General features: G+C 58.2%; 1 protein-coding gene and 1 long non-coding RNA gene across 2 annotated transcripts; one reads left to right on the plus strand and one right to left on the minus strand.

Moving 5' to 3' along the window:
- Positions 1-436: 436 nt before the first annotated feature.
- VPS16 (VPS16 core subunit of CORVET and HOPS complexes) lies at positions 437-16,164 on the minus strand. The gene is made up of 24 exons (XM_066317520.1): positions 16,036-16,164; positions 15,056-15,144; positions 14,880-14,974; positions 14,104-14,232; positions 13,485-13,629; positions 12,979-13,094; positions 12,059-12,181; positions 10,471-10,526; positions 10,263-10,352; positions 9,855-9,949; positions 9,109-9,185; positions 8,544-8,675; positions 8,337-8,464; positions 8,223-8,258; positions 7,634-7,742; positions 7,347-7,481; positions 6,968-7,076; positions 5,667-5,764; positions 4,700-4,804; positions 3,451-3,528; positions 2,326-2,495; positions 1,788-1,884; positions 1,007-1,110; positions 437-766 (listed from the first exon to the last, which is right to left on the minus strand). The coding sequence occupies exons 1-24, from the start codon at positions 16,086-16,088 to the stop codon at positions 622-624; spliced, it is 2,514 nt and encodes an 837-aa protein (XP_066173617.1). The 5' UTR covers positions 16,089-16,164; the 3' UTR covers positions 437-621.
- Positions 4,921-5,744, plus strand: LOC136360352 (uncharacterized). Its single transcript, XR_010743448.1, has 3 exons — positions 4,921-5,278; positions 5,382-5,575; positions 5,627-5,744. It is a non-coding gene; the product is annotated as an uncharacterized lncRNA (long non-coding RNA).
- Positions 16,165-16,236: the final 72 nt, after the last annotated feature.

Genomic DNA, 16,236 nt, shown 5'->3' on the forward strand with positions numbered 1-16,236 from the left:
AGACAACGCGGGGACCGGAACCCCTCAATGTCCCCTCAGGGACCCTCAATGTTCTCCCCAGTGTCCCCCCAGGGACCTTCCCAATGTCTCCCACGGGACTCCTCAATGTCCGCCCCAGTGTCCCTTGGACCCCCCCCCCAAATGCCCCCTCGGGGATTCCCCCAATATCCCCCCAGAGACCCTAAATGTTCTCCGAGGGACCCACCAAATATCCCTCCAGGGACCCCCCACGTCCTCTCAGGGACCCCTCAATGTCCACCCTAATGTCCCCCTCAATGTCCTCCAAGGAATACCCTCAATGTCCCCAAGGGATCCCCCCCAACATTCTTCCAAGTCACTCTTAGGGACACCCCATGACCTCCCCTTCCCCATGTGTCCCCTGACTGTCCCCTGGCAACCCGCGCTGGTGTCCGCAAAGCCCCCAGGTGACACAGGACACGGAGCTCTTCTCTTTATTGCACCAGAAGGGAGGGGATGCCCGTGTCCCCAGCAGGGTCCCAGTGCCACCTTCACCATCCAGCCAGGACGGGCTGGGAGCAGCCTCCAGAGGACACAGCCACCCCAGCCACTGCTGGGGGTGTCCCTGGGGGTGTCCCTGGAGGTGTCCCCAGGGGTTTGGTGTCACTTTTTGAGCAGCTGTGCCCGGGCCCTGTTGAGTTTCTCGGCCACGGCGCTGTCGGTGCCGGCCGAGCACCGCGACAGCACCAGGCTCATCTCGGCCTCGTTCTTGCGCTCGATGGCCGCCTCGGCCGCCTGCTCCAGGTCCCTGCCGAGCACCGGGGAGCCGTGTGAGGACACCACGGGGACAAGGGCCACCCCCAGGGTCCCATCACTGCGCCACCACCCTGGAAACAACGCGGCTCCCGGTGTCCCCACACCCTCCCGCTGTCCCCACCCCTCCAAATCCCCGTTGCTGCCACCCAGGGGAGTTCCAGCTGTCCCTTCCCAGGTCCCAATGTCCCCCCGGGGTCCCCTGGGTGTCCCCCCACCCCGGCATGGCACGCACCCCACGAGGACGAAGGCCTTGACGCGCTGCTCGGGCGGCACACGCGGCGCGTACTTCCTGGCCTCGTAACGGTTGTGGTGCTTCACCGCCACCTCCACGAAGGGCTGAGGGCAGGGCAGAGGTGAGGAAGGGCAGGGGAGATGGGAGGAAGGGCAGGGGAGAAAGGGAGAGGAGGGTGGAGGGGCTGGAGAGGGGAGGAAGAGGATGGGAGGGTCAGAGAGGGGAGGAAAATGATGGTGGAGTTGGAAAGGAGAGGAAGAGGATGGGAGGGCTGGAGAGAGGAGGAAGGGGATGGGAGGGTGGGAGAAGGAAGAGCTGGAAAGGGGAGGAAGAGGATGGGAAGGCAAAGATGGGAGGTCTGGAGAAGGGAGGAAGAGGATGGGACAGATGGAGAGGAGAGGAAGAGGGTGGGAGAGAGGGAGAGGGGTGGAAGGGGATGGGAGAACTGGAATGGGGAGGGAGAGGATGGGGAGGCAAGGATGGGACCTCTGGAGAAGGAGGAAGAGGATGGTGGAGATGGAGAGGGGAGGAAGGGCACAATGGAGGTAGAGTGGCAATGGGAATGGGAGAGCTGGAGAAGGGAGGAAGAAGGTGGGAAGGGAAAGGCAGGAAGGGGAGGAAGAGAATGGTGGAGCAGAAGAGGGGAGGAAGAGGATGGGAATGGGGAGAAAGGGGATGGCATTGGGAGGAAGAGGATGGGAGGGCAGGGAGGGGAGGAAGACACTGGGGTGACAAGAAGGGGGTGACACTGCTGCCCACCCTGAGCAGCCCAAGCTCTCACCAGGTACCCGATGGGTGACTTCTTGCTCTTGGAGAACTTCTCCATCTCCTCCCAGTCCCCACGAGTGGCCAGGGCATTGATCTTCAGCCACCAGTACCTGGCCACAGGGGACAAGGGGACACTCAGAGCTGTCCCTGGAGCACCCCCAGACCCCTTGTCATGGCTTGATAGAGTTTGAGGTTTTTTGGTTAATAGAATATCACTCTGCCAGGACCTTAAAATCCTCTGGAAAGAACAGGGACCTAATAGGGGATTGACATGTAGTTCTGACCACAGTTCTGGGGTTCTGAGTTTTGCCCTTTACATTGTTTGTAGAAAATGAAGATTGCGGTGGGAGAAAGGATTGGTTTAAAAATTAATCTGTGGGGTTTTTTTTCTTATTTCCTTCTCTTAGTGTACATTAATAAAATCCATCTGTTTTTACTTCTAAGCTGAGCCTGCTTTTGCTCTTTTTTCTCCCAAAATCCTATCTCCCAGTTAGCAAACAAATTCGGCAAATGTCAACCCACCACAACACCCTCCCAGAGCCCGTCCCCACCTCTTGTCCGGGATCCTGAAGTCCCTGTAGAGCTGCTCAGCGCGTTTGTGGTGCCCGTCCAGGATGAGCGTGGCCACCGTGTCGTGCAGGGACAGGTCCAGGTAGGGCTTGTCCAGCTCCTCCTGCAGGTGCCGCTGCAGCCGCAGCAGCTTGATCTGCTCCTCCGTGGCCTGGGATGGCTCCAGGGTCACTGTCCCAGCCTCAGCCTCCCTCCCTCCCTCCCTCCCTCTCTCCCAGCCCCGCCCTGTCCCAGCCCTGATGTCCCTGTCCCAGCCCCAGAGTCCCTGTCCCATGTCCCCTTCACAGCCCTGAGGTGCCTAATCCAGCCTTGGTGTCCCTGTCCCAGCCCTGAGGTCCTTGATCCAGCCCTAAGGTCCCTGTCCCAGCCCACAGTCCCCATCACAGCCCAGTTCCAGCCTTGGGGTCCCTGTCCCAGCCTTGATATCCCTGTCCCAGCCCTGAGGTCCCTTCCCCAGCCCTGTCCCAGCCCTAAGGTCCCCGATACAGCCTTGGTGTCCCTGGCTTAGCCCCTGGGTCCTTGTCCCAGTCCTGTCCCAGCCTCCATGTCCCAACCCCAGGATCCCCATCTCAGCCCTGAGAGATCCCCCTCCCCAGCCCTGTCCCAGCCTCAGAGTCCCTGTCCCAGCCTCAATGTCCCCAGCCCAGCCCCAGGATCCCCAGCCCAGCCCAGTTCCAGCTTTGGGGTCCCTGTCCCAGCCCTGAGGTCCCTGATCCAGCCTTGGGATGGCTGTCCCAGCCTCAGGTTTCTGTTCCAGCCTTGTTCCAGCCTTGATGTCCCTGTCCCAGCCCTGAGTCCCCATCCCAGCCCTGACCCAGCCTTGGGGTCCCTGTGCCAGCCTCAGGGTCCCTGCTCCAGCCTCTGTCCCCCCATATCAGCCTTGCTGTCCCTGTCTCAGCCTCAGTGTCCCCAGCCCAGCCCCAGGATCCCTGTCACAGTTCCAGGGTCTCCATCCCAGCTTTGGTGTCCCTGTCTCAGCCCTGTCCCAGCCCCAGTATCCCCATTCCAGCTACGTTCCTGGACAGCCACCCACCGCCAGACAGCCTTGTCCCTGGGGCAGAGACAGGTGACCTCGGGTGTCCCTGGTGTCCCCTGGGCACCCTCACCTTGGCAGCGAAGTCGTTCTTGGCCTTGTAGAACTCATCCAGGGCGCTCTGCAGGGCAGCCACACGCCCCTCGATCCGCTGGGAATGGCACAGACACGGACATGGGTATGGCACGGGTATGACACGGCATGGACGTGGCACGGGGACACAGACATGGCACAGACACATCATTCCCTGGGTGGGATCCTGAACCCCTGGGCAGGATCCCTGGATAGATCCTGATCCCCTGGATAAATCCTAACCCCCTGGGTGGGATCCCTGGACAGATCCTCATCTCCTGGACTGAATCCTAACCCCCTGGATGGAACCTTGATCCCCTGTGTGGAATCCCTGGGTGGATCCTGACCCCCTGGGTGGGATCCCTGGATGAATTCTGACTCCCTGGGCAGAACCCCAACCTCTTTGGCGCACATGGCATGGGATGGGCATGGGATGGGCATGGCCCCCACAGCCCTGGGGTGCAAATTAGTAATTCCCCATTCCCACACCCAGAACTCCCATTCCCAAATGTGGAGCCTCTTTCCCACATTCAAAGGTGCCATTCCCAAATCCAGAACCCATTCCCACCTTGGGAGTGTTTTGGGGGTCTACAGGAGCCTCTTGGGAACATTTTGGGCTCCAGCAGAGCCTTTTTGGGGCATTGTGGGATCTGGGGGAGCCCCTTGGAAATGTTTTGGGTTCTGGGAGAGCCTTTTGGGGTCTGGAAGAGCCTTTTGAGAATGTTTTGCAGTCTGGGGGAGCCTTTTGGAGGCATTTTGGGATCTGGGAGAGACTTCAGGAACATTTTGGGGTCTGGAGAAGTCTCTTGGGAGCACTTTGGAGTCTTTGGGGGGCCCTTGGGAATGTTTTGGGATCTGGAGGAGCCCCCTCGCAACATATTGGAGTCTGGATGAGCCCCTTGGGAACACTTTGGGGTCTTTGGGGAGCCTTTTGGAGGCATTTCGGGGTCCCAGGGAGCCATTTGAGAGCATTTTGGGATCTGGAAGAGCCCTTTGGGAACATTTTGGAGTCTGGGAGAGCCTTTTTGGAACACTTTGGGTTCCAGGGGAGGCTTTTGGGAATGTTTTGGATCTGGGGGAGCCTTTTGGGAACCCTCTGGGGTCCGGGAGAGCCCTTTAGAAACATTTTGAGGTCTGGGGGAACCTTTTGGGAACACTTTGGGGTCTAGTGGGGCCCTTTAGGAACATTTTGGGGTCTGGGGGAGCCCTTTGGGGTCACTTTGGGGTGTGTGAGCCCCAGGCTCGCTGACCTTCTCTGAGTAGCCTGAGTGCACATGGAGGTTGCCCAGCTCCTGGTGGTTGTCGTCCTGGTTGTACAAATCCTTCAGCGTCTCCCGCTCCTGGTGCCGGCAGAACTGGGGGGAACAGCAGGGATTTGGGGGACTGGGGACACCCAGGGGGTGAAGGGGACAATTTAGGGGTCAAGGGGACACCCAGAGATTCAAGGGGACACCCAGGAGGGGGTCAAGGGGACACTTTCAGGGTCAAGGGGACATTTTGGGGGGCTGGGGACATCCAGGGGGCATGGGAACACTCAGGGGGACAAGGGGACACTTTGGGAGTCAAGGGGGCACTTTGGAGAGTATGGGGAGACTTTTGGGGTCAAGGGACATGTTGAGGGTCATGGGGACAATTTGGGGGTCAAAAGGGCACTTTGGGGGTCATAGGGACACTTTAGGGGTCACGGGGATATCCAGAAGGTTAAGGGACAATTTAGAGGTCATGGGGACACTCATGGGGTCAGGAGGAAAATTTGGGGGTCAAGGGGACACCCAGGGGGTGCCCCAAAGCCCCCTCAGGGTGGGTCAGGGGATTTTGGGGGAGTTAATGTGATTTTTGGGGGTCTCAGGGGGTTTGGGGTAGTTCAGTGGTGTTTTAGGAGTGTTCAGGGGGGGTTGGGGGACACTCAGGAGGTTTTGGGGGGTCTCAGAGTGTTTTTGGGGTGGTTCAGAAGGGGTTTGGGATGTTCAGGGTGTTTTTGGCAGTCTCAGGGTGTTTTTAGGGTGGCTCAGGGCTGTTTTAGGGGATCTCAGGGTGTTTTAGGGGGTCTCAGAGGTGTTTTTGGGGTCTCAGGGGTGTTTTGGGGATGTTCAGGGCTGTTTTAGGGTGTCTCAGGGGTTGGGGAGGTCTCAGCGCTGTTTTTAGGGTGCCTCAGGGTGTTTTGGGGTTTTTTTCAGGGCTGTTTCAGAGTGTCTCAGGGGTTTTGGGGCCCCTGACCTGGCGGTACAGGCTGAGGGCCACGGGCTGGTTCTGCAGGGTCATGAAGAAAGTGCCGCGGTTCAGCTCGTTCTTGAGGTGCAGCACCACCGTGTACACTGGGGACAGGGACACAGACAGGGACACAGGGACACAGGAGATACAGGGGACAGGGGGACAGAGGAGATTGGGGACAGAGGGATAGAGGGACACAGGGGACAGAGGGACAGGAGACCAGAACAGGGGACACAGAGGGACACAAGGACAGAGGGACAGGGGAAAGGGGACAGAGGGGACAGAGGGATAGCGGGGACAGTGGAGAGAGGGACAGAGGGACACAGGGGGACACAGGGATAGAGGAGACAGAGGCAACAGAGGGGACAATGGGACAGAGCAGACAGAGGATAGAGAGGACGGAGAGGACAGGCGACACGGGGACAGAGGGAACACAGGGACAGAGGACAGAGGGGACAGTGAGACAGGGGACAGAAGTACTTTGGTTGAGTTTTTTCCTGTAGCTCCTGATCCCCTCTCTGCTCCCCTGACCCTCCATGTGATCCCCAAGGCTCCAAAATGTTCCCAAAAGGCTCCTCCAGACCCCAAAATGCCCCCAAGGGACTCTCCCAGGCCCCAAAACACCCCCAAAAGGCTCACCCAGACCCCAAAAGGCTCCCAAGAGGCTCTCCCAGATCCCAAGACATTTTCAGGGGGCTCCTCAAAGCCCCCAAAATGTTCCCAAGGGATTCATCCAGACCCCAAAACATTCTCAAAGGGCTCCCCTAGATCCCAAAACACCCCCAAAGGGCTCTCCACAGACCCTGTAACTCTCTCAAAGGGCTCCCCAAAAACCTCAAAGTGATCCCAAGGGGCTTTTCCAGACCCCAAAATGACTACAAGCAGCTCCCCTAGACCCTGTAAATATCCCAAGCAACTTCCTCTGACCTCAAGATGCTCCCAAGGGATTCCCACAGACCCCAAAATGCTCCCAAGGGACTCTCCCAGGCCCCAAAACACCCCCAAAGGTCTCCCCTAGACCCCAAAATGTCCCAAAAGGTTTCCCCAGACCCCAAAACGTCCCCAAGGGATTCCCACAGACCCCAAAATATCCTCAAAATGCTCCCCTAGACCCCAAAATGTTCCCAAGGTGCTCCCCTAAACTCCACAACACTCCCAAGGGGCTCCCTAAAGACCCCAAATGCTCCCCAAAGATCCCAAAATGCTTCCAAGGGGCTCCGCCAGAGCCCAAGGTGCTCCCAAGAGGCTCCCCCAGCCCCCGAAGGACCCCCCAGCCCCCAGAGCCACCCCGGTGTCCCCAGACTGACCCAGATCGGTGTCCCCGCTCTCGATGGCTTTGCCCAGGGCCAGTTTGCTGCGCTTCATCTTCAGCAGCAGCGGCACCTGCTCGCCGGAGCGCGGCTCGTACTCCAGCAGCTGGGGACAGCAGTGTCACCTGGTGGCACCTCACTGGGACAGTGCTGTCACCTGGGGTGGCCTGTGTCCCCATGGGACACCACTGTCACCTGGGGTGGTCTGTGTCCCCTCACCAGGACAGCACTGTCACCTGGGGTGGCCTGTGTCCCCACTGCAGTGTCACCTGGGAGTGGCCAGTCCATGTCCCCAGCTCGTATCCCCAGCTCGTGTCCCCAGCCCGTATCCCCACCCTGATGGCCAGCCCGTGTCAGTGTCCCCAGCTGTCCCCACCCTGATGGCCAGCTCGGCGCGGCCGCAGTCGTAGGCGCGGGTGGCGATGTCCGAGTACGAGATGCCCGCGGTGTCCCCAAGCTTCTGGTTGATGGCCTGGGCCACCTCCTCGTCTGACTTGTCCTTCTGCTGCACCTGTGGGGACAGCCAGCAATGTCCCCAGGTGTCCCCGAGGCAGGGCCTAGCCTGTCCCTAGGTGTCCCCAGGGCGGGTTCAGCCTGTCCCCAGGTGTCCCTGAGGCTGTCAGCTGTCCCCAGGCATCCCCAGGTGTCCCCACGTCCCCTCACCTTGTAGCAGGCCCAGTGTGCCAGGATGCGGCTTACGCCCTGGATCTCCGGCAGCCGCAGGAACTCGCAGATGCGGATGGCCAAGGGGTACAGGCGGCGCAGCACCAGCCTGGGGACAGGGACACCACGGGATCAGGGGACACCAGGGGATCAGGGGACACCGGGGGGTCAGGGGACACCAGGGGATCAGGGGACACCGGGGGGTCAGGGGACACCAGGGGATCAGGGGACACAGTGGAATTGGGCGACATATGGAGCGGTTAAAGGGATATGGAGGAGTCAGGGGAACATGGAGGGGACAGGGGACACACTGAGGGGGTCCCCAAGTGCGTGGGGCTGCTCAGCCCCTGGATACATGAATGGGATAGGAACTGTGGGATGGGGAGTGTGGGACAGGGAATTTGGGATGGGAACTGTGGCATACGCAGTGTGGGACGAGGATATTGGGATGGGGACAATGGCATGCAGAATGAGGGATGGGCAACAGAGGATGAGGAATTTGGGATGAGGATAGTGCCCTGCAGAATGAGGGATGCAGAATTTGGGCTGGGAACCACAGGAAGGCTGGGGATGCTCCTGGGGCTCTCACCTGTCCAGCAGCACTTCGATGGTGAGCTGTTTGTATCTGTAGGGACAGTCAAGGCACATTTGGGATCACAAACACCCCGGGAAGGCCCTGATCCCGGGATCTGCAGTAGGATACTGGGTGAAGGTGAGCGGGATCCCGATCTGGTAGTCCCGGATGGCGTTGAGCACCCGCAGGTCCTGGCACATGCGCACAAACCCCTCCGGGGGGAACTTATCCAGGAAACACTTCCCAAAGGAAGCTGCCTGTGGGATCAGGGAAAATAATAAGAGAGAAAATCCTTCACCTTCAGCCTCCCTCCTCCTCGTCCCCCTCCTTGCTCACCCTCAGCAGGGATTTCTGGGTGTCGGGCTCGTGCTCGTAGCCCGCGGCCTCGATGCACTGGCCCACAGCCTCGGGGAGCAGCTGCTGCTCCCGGATCTCCCGCAGGTACTCGTCGGCTTTCTGGCTCTCCTTCTGCAGGGAAAACGGGAATGGGGGAACCCCTGGGACACAGAGCCCCAGGGGTCTCACCCCAGTGGGGATCTGGGAACTTTCCCCTATCCCAGGTGGCCCCAAGCTCTGTCCAGGACATTCCAGGGATTAGGGGCAGCCCCAACATTCCCAGGTGGTGTCACATTCCCTGGATTCTCCCCATATCCCAATAAAAGATTTGGGATTTCAAACACCCCATGGAACTCAGTGCAATCCAACCCTGAATCATCCCAAAATCAGAATCCCAGGGCTTGGAATTTCCCCTTCTTCAGGTGAACATTCCCAGTTCTCCCAGAGCCTCTCCAAAGTCCTGGAATGTTTTGTCTTGGGAGGAAACTTCATCCCAAATTTCTGGCTCTCCTTCTGCAGGAGAAATGGGAATGGCGGATCCCTGGGAGTGGGAAGGGGGGGTTACCTCGTATTCCTTCTGTGCCTCCAGCAGCAGAGCGCCCGGAGCCATGGAGGCGATGCGGAAAATCTCCTGGCTGGCTTCTGCAGGGATGGGGAGCAGACAGGGATGAGGAGGAGCTGCTCCAGCCCCTGATGTCACTCTGAGGGCCTGGGAGCATCCTCCAGCACCAGGATTGTGGAATGGGTTGGGTGGGAAGGGACTTTAAATCCCACTAATCCCACCCTGTCCATGGCAGGGACACCTTCCCCAGTCCCAGGTGGATCCAAGCCCCAGTGTCCAACCCGGCCTTGGGCGTTCCCAGGGAACCAGGGGCAGCTCCATCAAATCTGGGAATTCCAGCCCAGCCCTTTCCCACCCTCCCAGCCAGCAACTGCTGCCCAAGATCCCAGCCCAATGGCCCCTTTCCCAGTGGGAAGCCATTCCCTGTGTCCTGTCCCTCAGGCCTTGTCCCCAGTCCCTCTCCAGCTCCCCTGGAGCCCCTTCAGGCACTCTGTGGGTTTCCTGGAATTTTCCCTTCTCCAGGGGAACATTCCCAGCTCTCCCAGCTTGTCTCTAGAATCCTAGACTGATTTTGGTGGGAAAGGACCTCAAATCCCATCCCATTCCACCAGGGACACCTCCCACTATCCCAGGCTGCTCCAAGCCCCACCCAACCTCACCCAATTTTGGGATGGAGCATCCACAGCTCTTCTGGGAACACCTGTGCCAGGTTCCCACATTCCAGGTGCTGGGAGGGGAGGGAACCTCACCTGGGATCTCATGCAGGAACTCGTGGGAGGAACGGGACAGGATCCGGACCCCGTCTAGCTCGGGCACCAGATGGGAATCCTCATCCAGGACAAAGCTGGGCTCCTGCTAAGGACTGGGACACAGACACGAGGAGGGGAGGGAACCCCACGGGATGGGGAAAGCACCTGGGAACCAAGAGTAGGGCTGGGAACATCCCATGGAACAGGGAAAGGACTTGGGAACATCCCATGGGACAAGGGAAGGACCTGGGAACATCCCATGGGACAGGGAAAGGACCTGGGAACATCCCATGGGACAGGGAAAGGACCTGGGAGCCTCCCTGAGGCCAGGTCACCCCCAGGGGCACCCCGTGGGTCCCAGAGGAGGTGGCAGCACCCCTTGGAGCATCCCCTGCTCCCGAAGGATACCGGATGCACTCCGAGGAATTGCCCACCACCATCAGCTGCCGCTCCCAGGCCAGCACCACGGCCCGCTGCCGGCTCCGGGGCCGCGTGCACCTGCAGGAGCAATCATTAACCCCATCATTAACCCCATCATTAACCCCAAAAGCCCCAAACCCACAGCAGGGACACTCTCGGGGCTGAGGGCACCCCAGGGAAGGTTGGGTGGGCTCACCAAACCATCTGCTTGGGAGGGGAGCGGATGCCAGTGTTGAACTCGCAGAATTTTTCCTGCAGAAGAGGAGAAGGGGTCAGTATTTGGGGTGGTTTTTAACCTGGTTTTGTTGGTTAAATTTAGTAAATTACAGTTATTATAAAACACAATTATTATTATTAATCATTATTATTTGTCGTTAATATTAAATTACAATATACTGTATTATTATCATTAATGTTTTATTTATAATCTATCTTATATATTTATAACACAGTCATTTTTATAATTAATCAGTATTATTATTTAATACTAAATCATTAATATTAAATAATAATATATTCGTGTTATAAAATGATAATTTAGTAAATTTAGCTGGTTAAATTTAGCTTGGGAACTTATGTGGATTTCTTATATTATGTATTTTTTTATGACTACATATGGGTTGTGGATTTTTGTACACTGGGGTGTCATTTTTAAAGATAAATAACTTTAAATGTAAAGGATTGTGGTGGTTTTACAGCGTTTGCCTGGTTTTGTTGGTTAAATTCAGTGTAGTGGTTTGAGTGTCTTTTATTGCTGTGAGATAGGATTATGAGAAAAAGGCAAACCAGGCTGAATTTAAAGGGGAAAAATGGATTTATTAATGTAATGGGAGACGGGGTTGTTTTGGAAGTCGCATTTGATTTTTTATTTCTTTTTTTTTCTCTCTTTGTGTGTGTGTGTGTGTTGATAAATTTATTTGTTAATCTTTGAGCTTGAGCTTGCTTTGCTCCTCCTGATCCCATCTCACAGAGGAAAAAGAGAACGAACACTCAAACCACTGCACTGAATTTGGCAAACAGAAACAGGTAAACATGAAACCACTAAAATATATTGAAAGAAGGGGAAAAAACACCCCCAAATCCCCAATTTTGGGATCCCTCAAACCCTTGGGACTCCCAGATTTCAGTCAAATTCCCCAGTTTGTAAAACTGTACTACAGACAAGAATTAATAAATATCTGAACCCCGACAAGAAATACTTGTTTAAGTATTTCATACCAACTCTAGTAAAAAAAAAGAAAATAAAAGCTACAAAACCTCCCCAGAACCCTGAAACTTTGGGATCCTGCAAAAAAACCCCAAGATCCCCAGATTTGGGGCTCCTCAAACCCCTGGGACTCCCAAATTTGAGCCAAACTCCCCAGTTGGTGAGCCTGCCATACAGACAAGAATTAATAAACACTGAGTCTGAACAAGAAGTATTTGTTTAAGTATTTAATCCTGACTGTGGCAGGAAGATAAAAGCTACAGAATCTCCCCCATACCCCAAAATTTTGGGGTAAAATATGCCCAAAAAATCCTCAAGATCCCCAAATTTGGGACCCCTCCAACCCCTGGCACTCCCAAATTTGAGCCAAATTCCCCAGTTTGTAAGACTGTACTACAGACAAGAATTAATAAACGTCTGAGCCCCAACAAGAAATATTTGTTTAAGTATTTAACCCCGACTGTGGCAGAAGAAGAAATTAAAAGCTACAAGGGTTCTGCCAGCATGGGGGGTGGGCTGACTCCTTAGGGACCCCCCAAAGAGCCCCCCAGAGCCCCCCCAGGGCAGGTGAGCTGACCTTGAGCGAGGCTGTGCCCATCCAGACGGTGCCGGAGTCACAGAAGAGCGCGAGGTGCCGGTGGGTGAAGGACACGGCCATGTGCAGGAACAGCCCCGCCGAGGGGCTCAGCCCGGGGGGGCTCTGGGGGACAGGGCAGGGGTGACCCCCAAGTGACACAGGGCAGAGCAGGGGTCACTGGGGCTCAGGGTGACCCTCAAGTGACATAGGACAGGGTAGGGGTCACTGGGGCTCAGGGTGACTCCCACGTGACACAGGACAGGGTAGGGGTCACTGGGCCCGGAGCGACCCTCAAGTGACATGAGTGACACAGGGCAGGGGGTCACTGGGGCTCAGGGTGGCCCCCAAGTGACACAGGCAGGACAGGGGGAGGTCACTGGGGACACCACAGGGGGCTCAGGGCGGCCCCCAGGTGACATGGGTGGGACGGAGGGTCCCTTCCTGCCTGCTCATTTTCCATATTGGTGACTGGGGGAGTGGGGGGAAGAGAGCTGGGGGGGCTGGGAGGGTCCCATGGGACAGGGAAGGGATCTGGGAGCATCCTGTGAGATGGGAAGGGAGCTGGGAGGATCCCACAGAATGGGAAATGAGATGGGAGCATCCTGTGAGATGGGAAAAGACCTGGGAACGTACTATGGGATGGAAAAAGGACCTGGAAATATCCTATGGGATGGAAAAAGGGCCTGGAATACTGGAATATCCCATGGGACAGGAAAAGGATCTGGGAGCATCCCATGGGACAGGGGAAGGTCCTGGGAGCATCCCATGGGACAGGAGAGACAGGAGAAGGACTTGGGAATATCTCACAGGATAGGAAAATGACCTGGGAGCATCCCAGGGGACAGAGGAAGGAGCTGGGACCACCCCAAGGGACAGTGAGGTCAGTAGGGACAGCGCAGCCCCATCCCAAAGCCCCTCACCACCACGGAGCAGGAGGTGTTGTCCAGCAGGAAGAGCTCCTGTCCCACGGCCAGCAGCACCACGGTCACTCTGTCCTGGGACAGCACGGCCCAGCACGGCGGTGGCTTCTGCAGCCCTGGGGACACCATGGGGACATCATGGGGACAGGGGGACAGAGTGACATCCCCAGGACACAGAGACACAGGGGACACAATGACACCCCCAGGACATGGGGAAGGGATGGACAGAGGCACAGCAGGGACAGTGGAGACAAAGGGACAGTGGGAGACAGTGGGTTGGGAGGGCCAGGAAAAATTAGCGGGGACAGAGGGACAAGAGGGACAGGGGGAACAGAGGGAACAGGGAAGGACAGAGGGACAGGCAGAGGGGACTGGCGACAGAGGAGAAGCAAGGACAAGGGGACAGCGGGGACTGGGGACAGAGAAGCGAGGACAAAGGGACATGAGAATGGCGGAGAATGAAACAGGAAAACAGGGAGTACAGAGGGGACAGAGGGGACACCCACCAGGGACCTCGGGCAGGCGGCGCAGCTTGAGGTCGTCGATGTTGGTGGCCAGCGAGAAGCGCAGCGCCCCCGTCAGGATGGCCACGCCCGTGCCGAACTCCGTGTGGAAAACCTGTGCCTCCAGTACGTGGTTCTGCAGCACCTCCTGTGACACGGTGGGGATGGCACTCTGGGGACACCACTGGGGACACTGGGGCATGCAGGGCTCGGCTCGTGCAGGCAGTGGGGAGGGGAATGTTCTGCTCCCCCGGGATGGATCCCAGCTCTTTCCCGAGGGATGGGACAGTCCCCGGGTCACCTGTGGTGCCCCATGGGGTTTATTCTGCATTCCTCAAATCCCACCTGGGGCATCCCACAAAGTGACAGAACGAGGGGGAAATGGAGGTTGGGGCGTGATGTTGGGAAGGAATTCCTGGCTGGGAAGGTGGGGAGGGGGTAGGCTGGAATTCCCAGATTTGCTGTGGCTGCTCTTGGATCTTTGGAAGTGTCCAAAGCCAGGCTGGACAGGCTTGGATAGTGGGAGGTGTCCCTGCCCAGGGCAGGGGTGCAATGGGATGGGCTGTGAGGTCCCTTCCCACCTGCCCCATCCCAAATGCCATCCCAAAGGCCATCCCCTCACGTTTCCCATGCTGAAGTGCCGCTTGAACTCGCAGAACAGGTTGTAGACCAGGACTGTCCCATCCTCCTGGATGCACAGCAGGTCCTCCCCCGCTGTCCAGCCCAGGTGCACCAGGCGGCCGCTCTTCCACTGGGGACGGCACGGGAAGGGTCAGCCCCGGACAGCCCCGAGCCAGGGACGGCCCTGCAGGGACACACCTGGGGACAGTGGCCCTGCCCGGGGGCTGACAGCTTCTCCAGAGGTCCCACGCCTCATCCAGAGGACTGATACCCCACCTGCCCTGGCTCTGCAGGTCCCTGCAGTTGTGCCACTGTCCCTCCACTCCCTGTGTCCTACCCAGCCCCACGCAGGGGGGAGGGAGGATGATCCTGTGGCTCCAATCCTCACCCCATCCTCCTCTCCCACCCCAGGGCAGCAGGGAAAAGATTCTGCTCCAACCTCCATCAGATCCTCTTCTTCCATCCCTCACCAGCAGGGAAATAAGGATGTTCCTGCTACTCCAATGCTGCTGCTCCAACCTTATCCCACCCTTTGCTCCCAGCCCAGATCAGGGCGGGGGGAAGGAAAGATGCTCCTGCTGCTTCAGTTCTACACCAACTCCCATCCTATCCCTGGGCAGCAGAGAAAGGATTCCCCTGCTCCAAACCCATGCCATCCTCTTCTTCCATCTCTCACCAGCAGGGAAAGGATTCTGCTCCAAACCCCATCCCACCCTCTCCTTCCATCTCCCCCCACCCCTCCCACAGCCCGGGGGTGTCTGTCCCCTCCCAGCTCACCGGGACACTGGCCAGGAGCAGCCCTGAGGCCGAGTAGATCTCCAGGAGCGGGCGGGCACTGGGGGTCTTGTCCCGCCGGGAATTCCTCAGCAGGGCTGGGAGAAGGAGGGGACAATCCCTGAGCCATTAGTGCCACAGCCCCGGCTCGGGGGGCGGATCAGGGCGGCTGCACCCACCTATGGGACCCCCATAGGGGGCAGCTGCCACCACACAGTCATGGAGGTCCTCTCGAAGGCCCCATTCCATGGAGTAGAGCTCCAGCTTCCTGCAGGGATATGGATGATGGATGGATGGATGGATGGATGGATGGATGGATGGATGATGGACGGATGATGGAGGGATGATGGAGGGATGATGGATGATAGATGAATGATGGATGGATGGATGGATGATGGATGATGGATGGACGGTGGATTGATGATGGAGGGATGATGGAGGTATGACGGATGATGGATGGATGATGGAAGAAAAGTGGGAGGGATGATGGAGGGACGGATGGATAGACGGATGGATGGACATGCAGCAGGCGCAGGGATGGGGAAGCCACAGACGGTGCCCACCCCCAAATGAGCTCTGAAACACCCCCGACAGACCTCAGGAGCACCAAGATTCCCCCTGGGAACCCCCACAGACCCCCAGGAATGCCCCAGAGACTTCTGGGGCCACTTCGCCACCCCCTTAGGATCCCCCCCCAGTCAGCCATAGGACCACGCTAAGAAACCTCAATCACCACTGGAACCCTTCAGCCATCCCCGGGACCCCCTTCCCAGCCAGCCCCAAGGGCAGCAGGAGACCCCTTCAGGAAACCCCCACACCCCACAGACACCCCCGAGACCCCCTCCCAGCCCGAGGAGCCCCATCCTCAGCCAGCCCCAGGGACCCTCTCAACCACCCCCGGGCCTCCTGTCCCCGCCAGCACCATGACTACCCCAGAAGCCCCGAACCAGCCCCAGAATCCCCGAACCAGCCCCTTGGCTACCCCAGAACCCCCGAACCAGCCCCAGAACCTCGCCTCAGCCATCTCCAGAACCCCTTTTCCAGCCCTGCCATCCCCTCAGCCATCCTCAGAATCCCCATTCCCCTCCCTGGCAGCCCTGAAAACACACCCGGGATCCCCAAGCAGCCCTGGGCCGGTGCCGCCCCCGCTGCCCCTCACCGGTAGAAGGTCTCCTCGCCTAGCGGGTTCCAGTTGGCCGTGTAACAATCCATGGCGCGGCTGGGATGGGGGAACCGGGACCGAGACCGGGATCGGGACCCGGCGGCCCCGGCGCTTCCCTCACGGCGCCACGCCCCGCACGTCGCGCCCTGAAGCCGGGCAGGACGCCGCCATCTTGGGTGAGGGCGCGGGCAGGTGAAC

Source organism: Sylvia atricapilla, chromosome 4, assembly GCF_009819655.1.
Source record: "Sylvia atricapilla isolate bSylAtr1 chromosome 4, bSylAtr1.pri, whole genome shotgun sequence".
Taxonomy (NCBI): Eukaryota; Metazoa; Chordata; class Aves; order Passeriformes; family Sylviidae; genus Sylvia; species Sylvia atricapilla.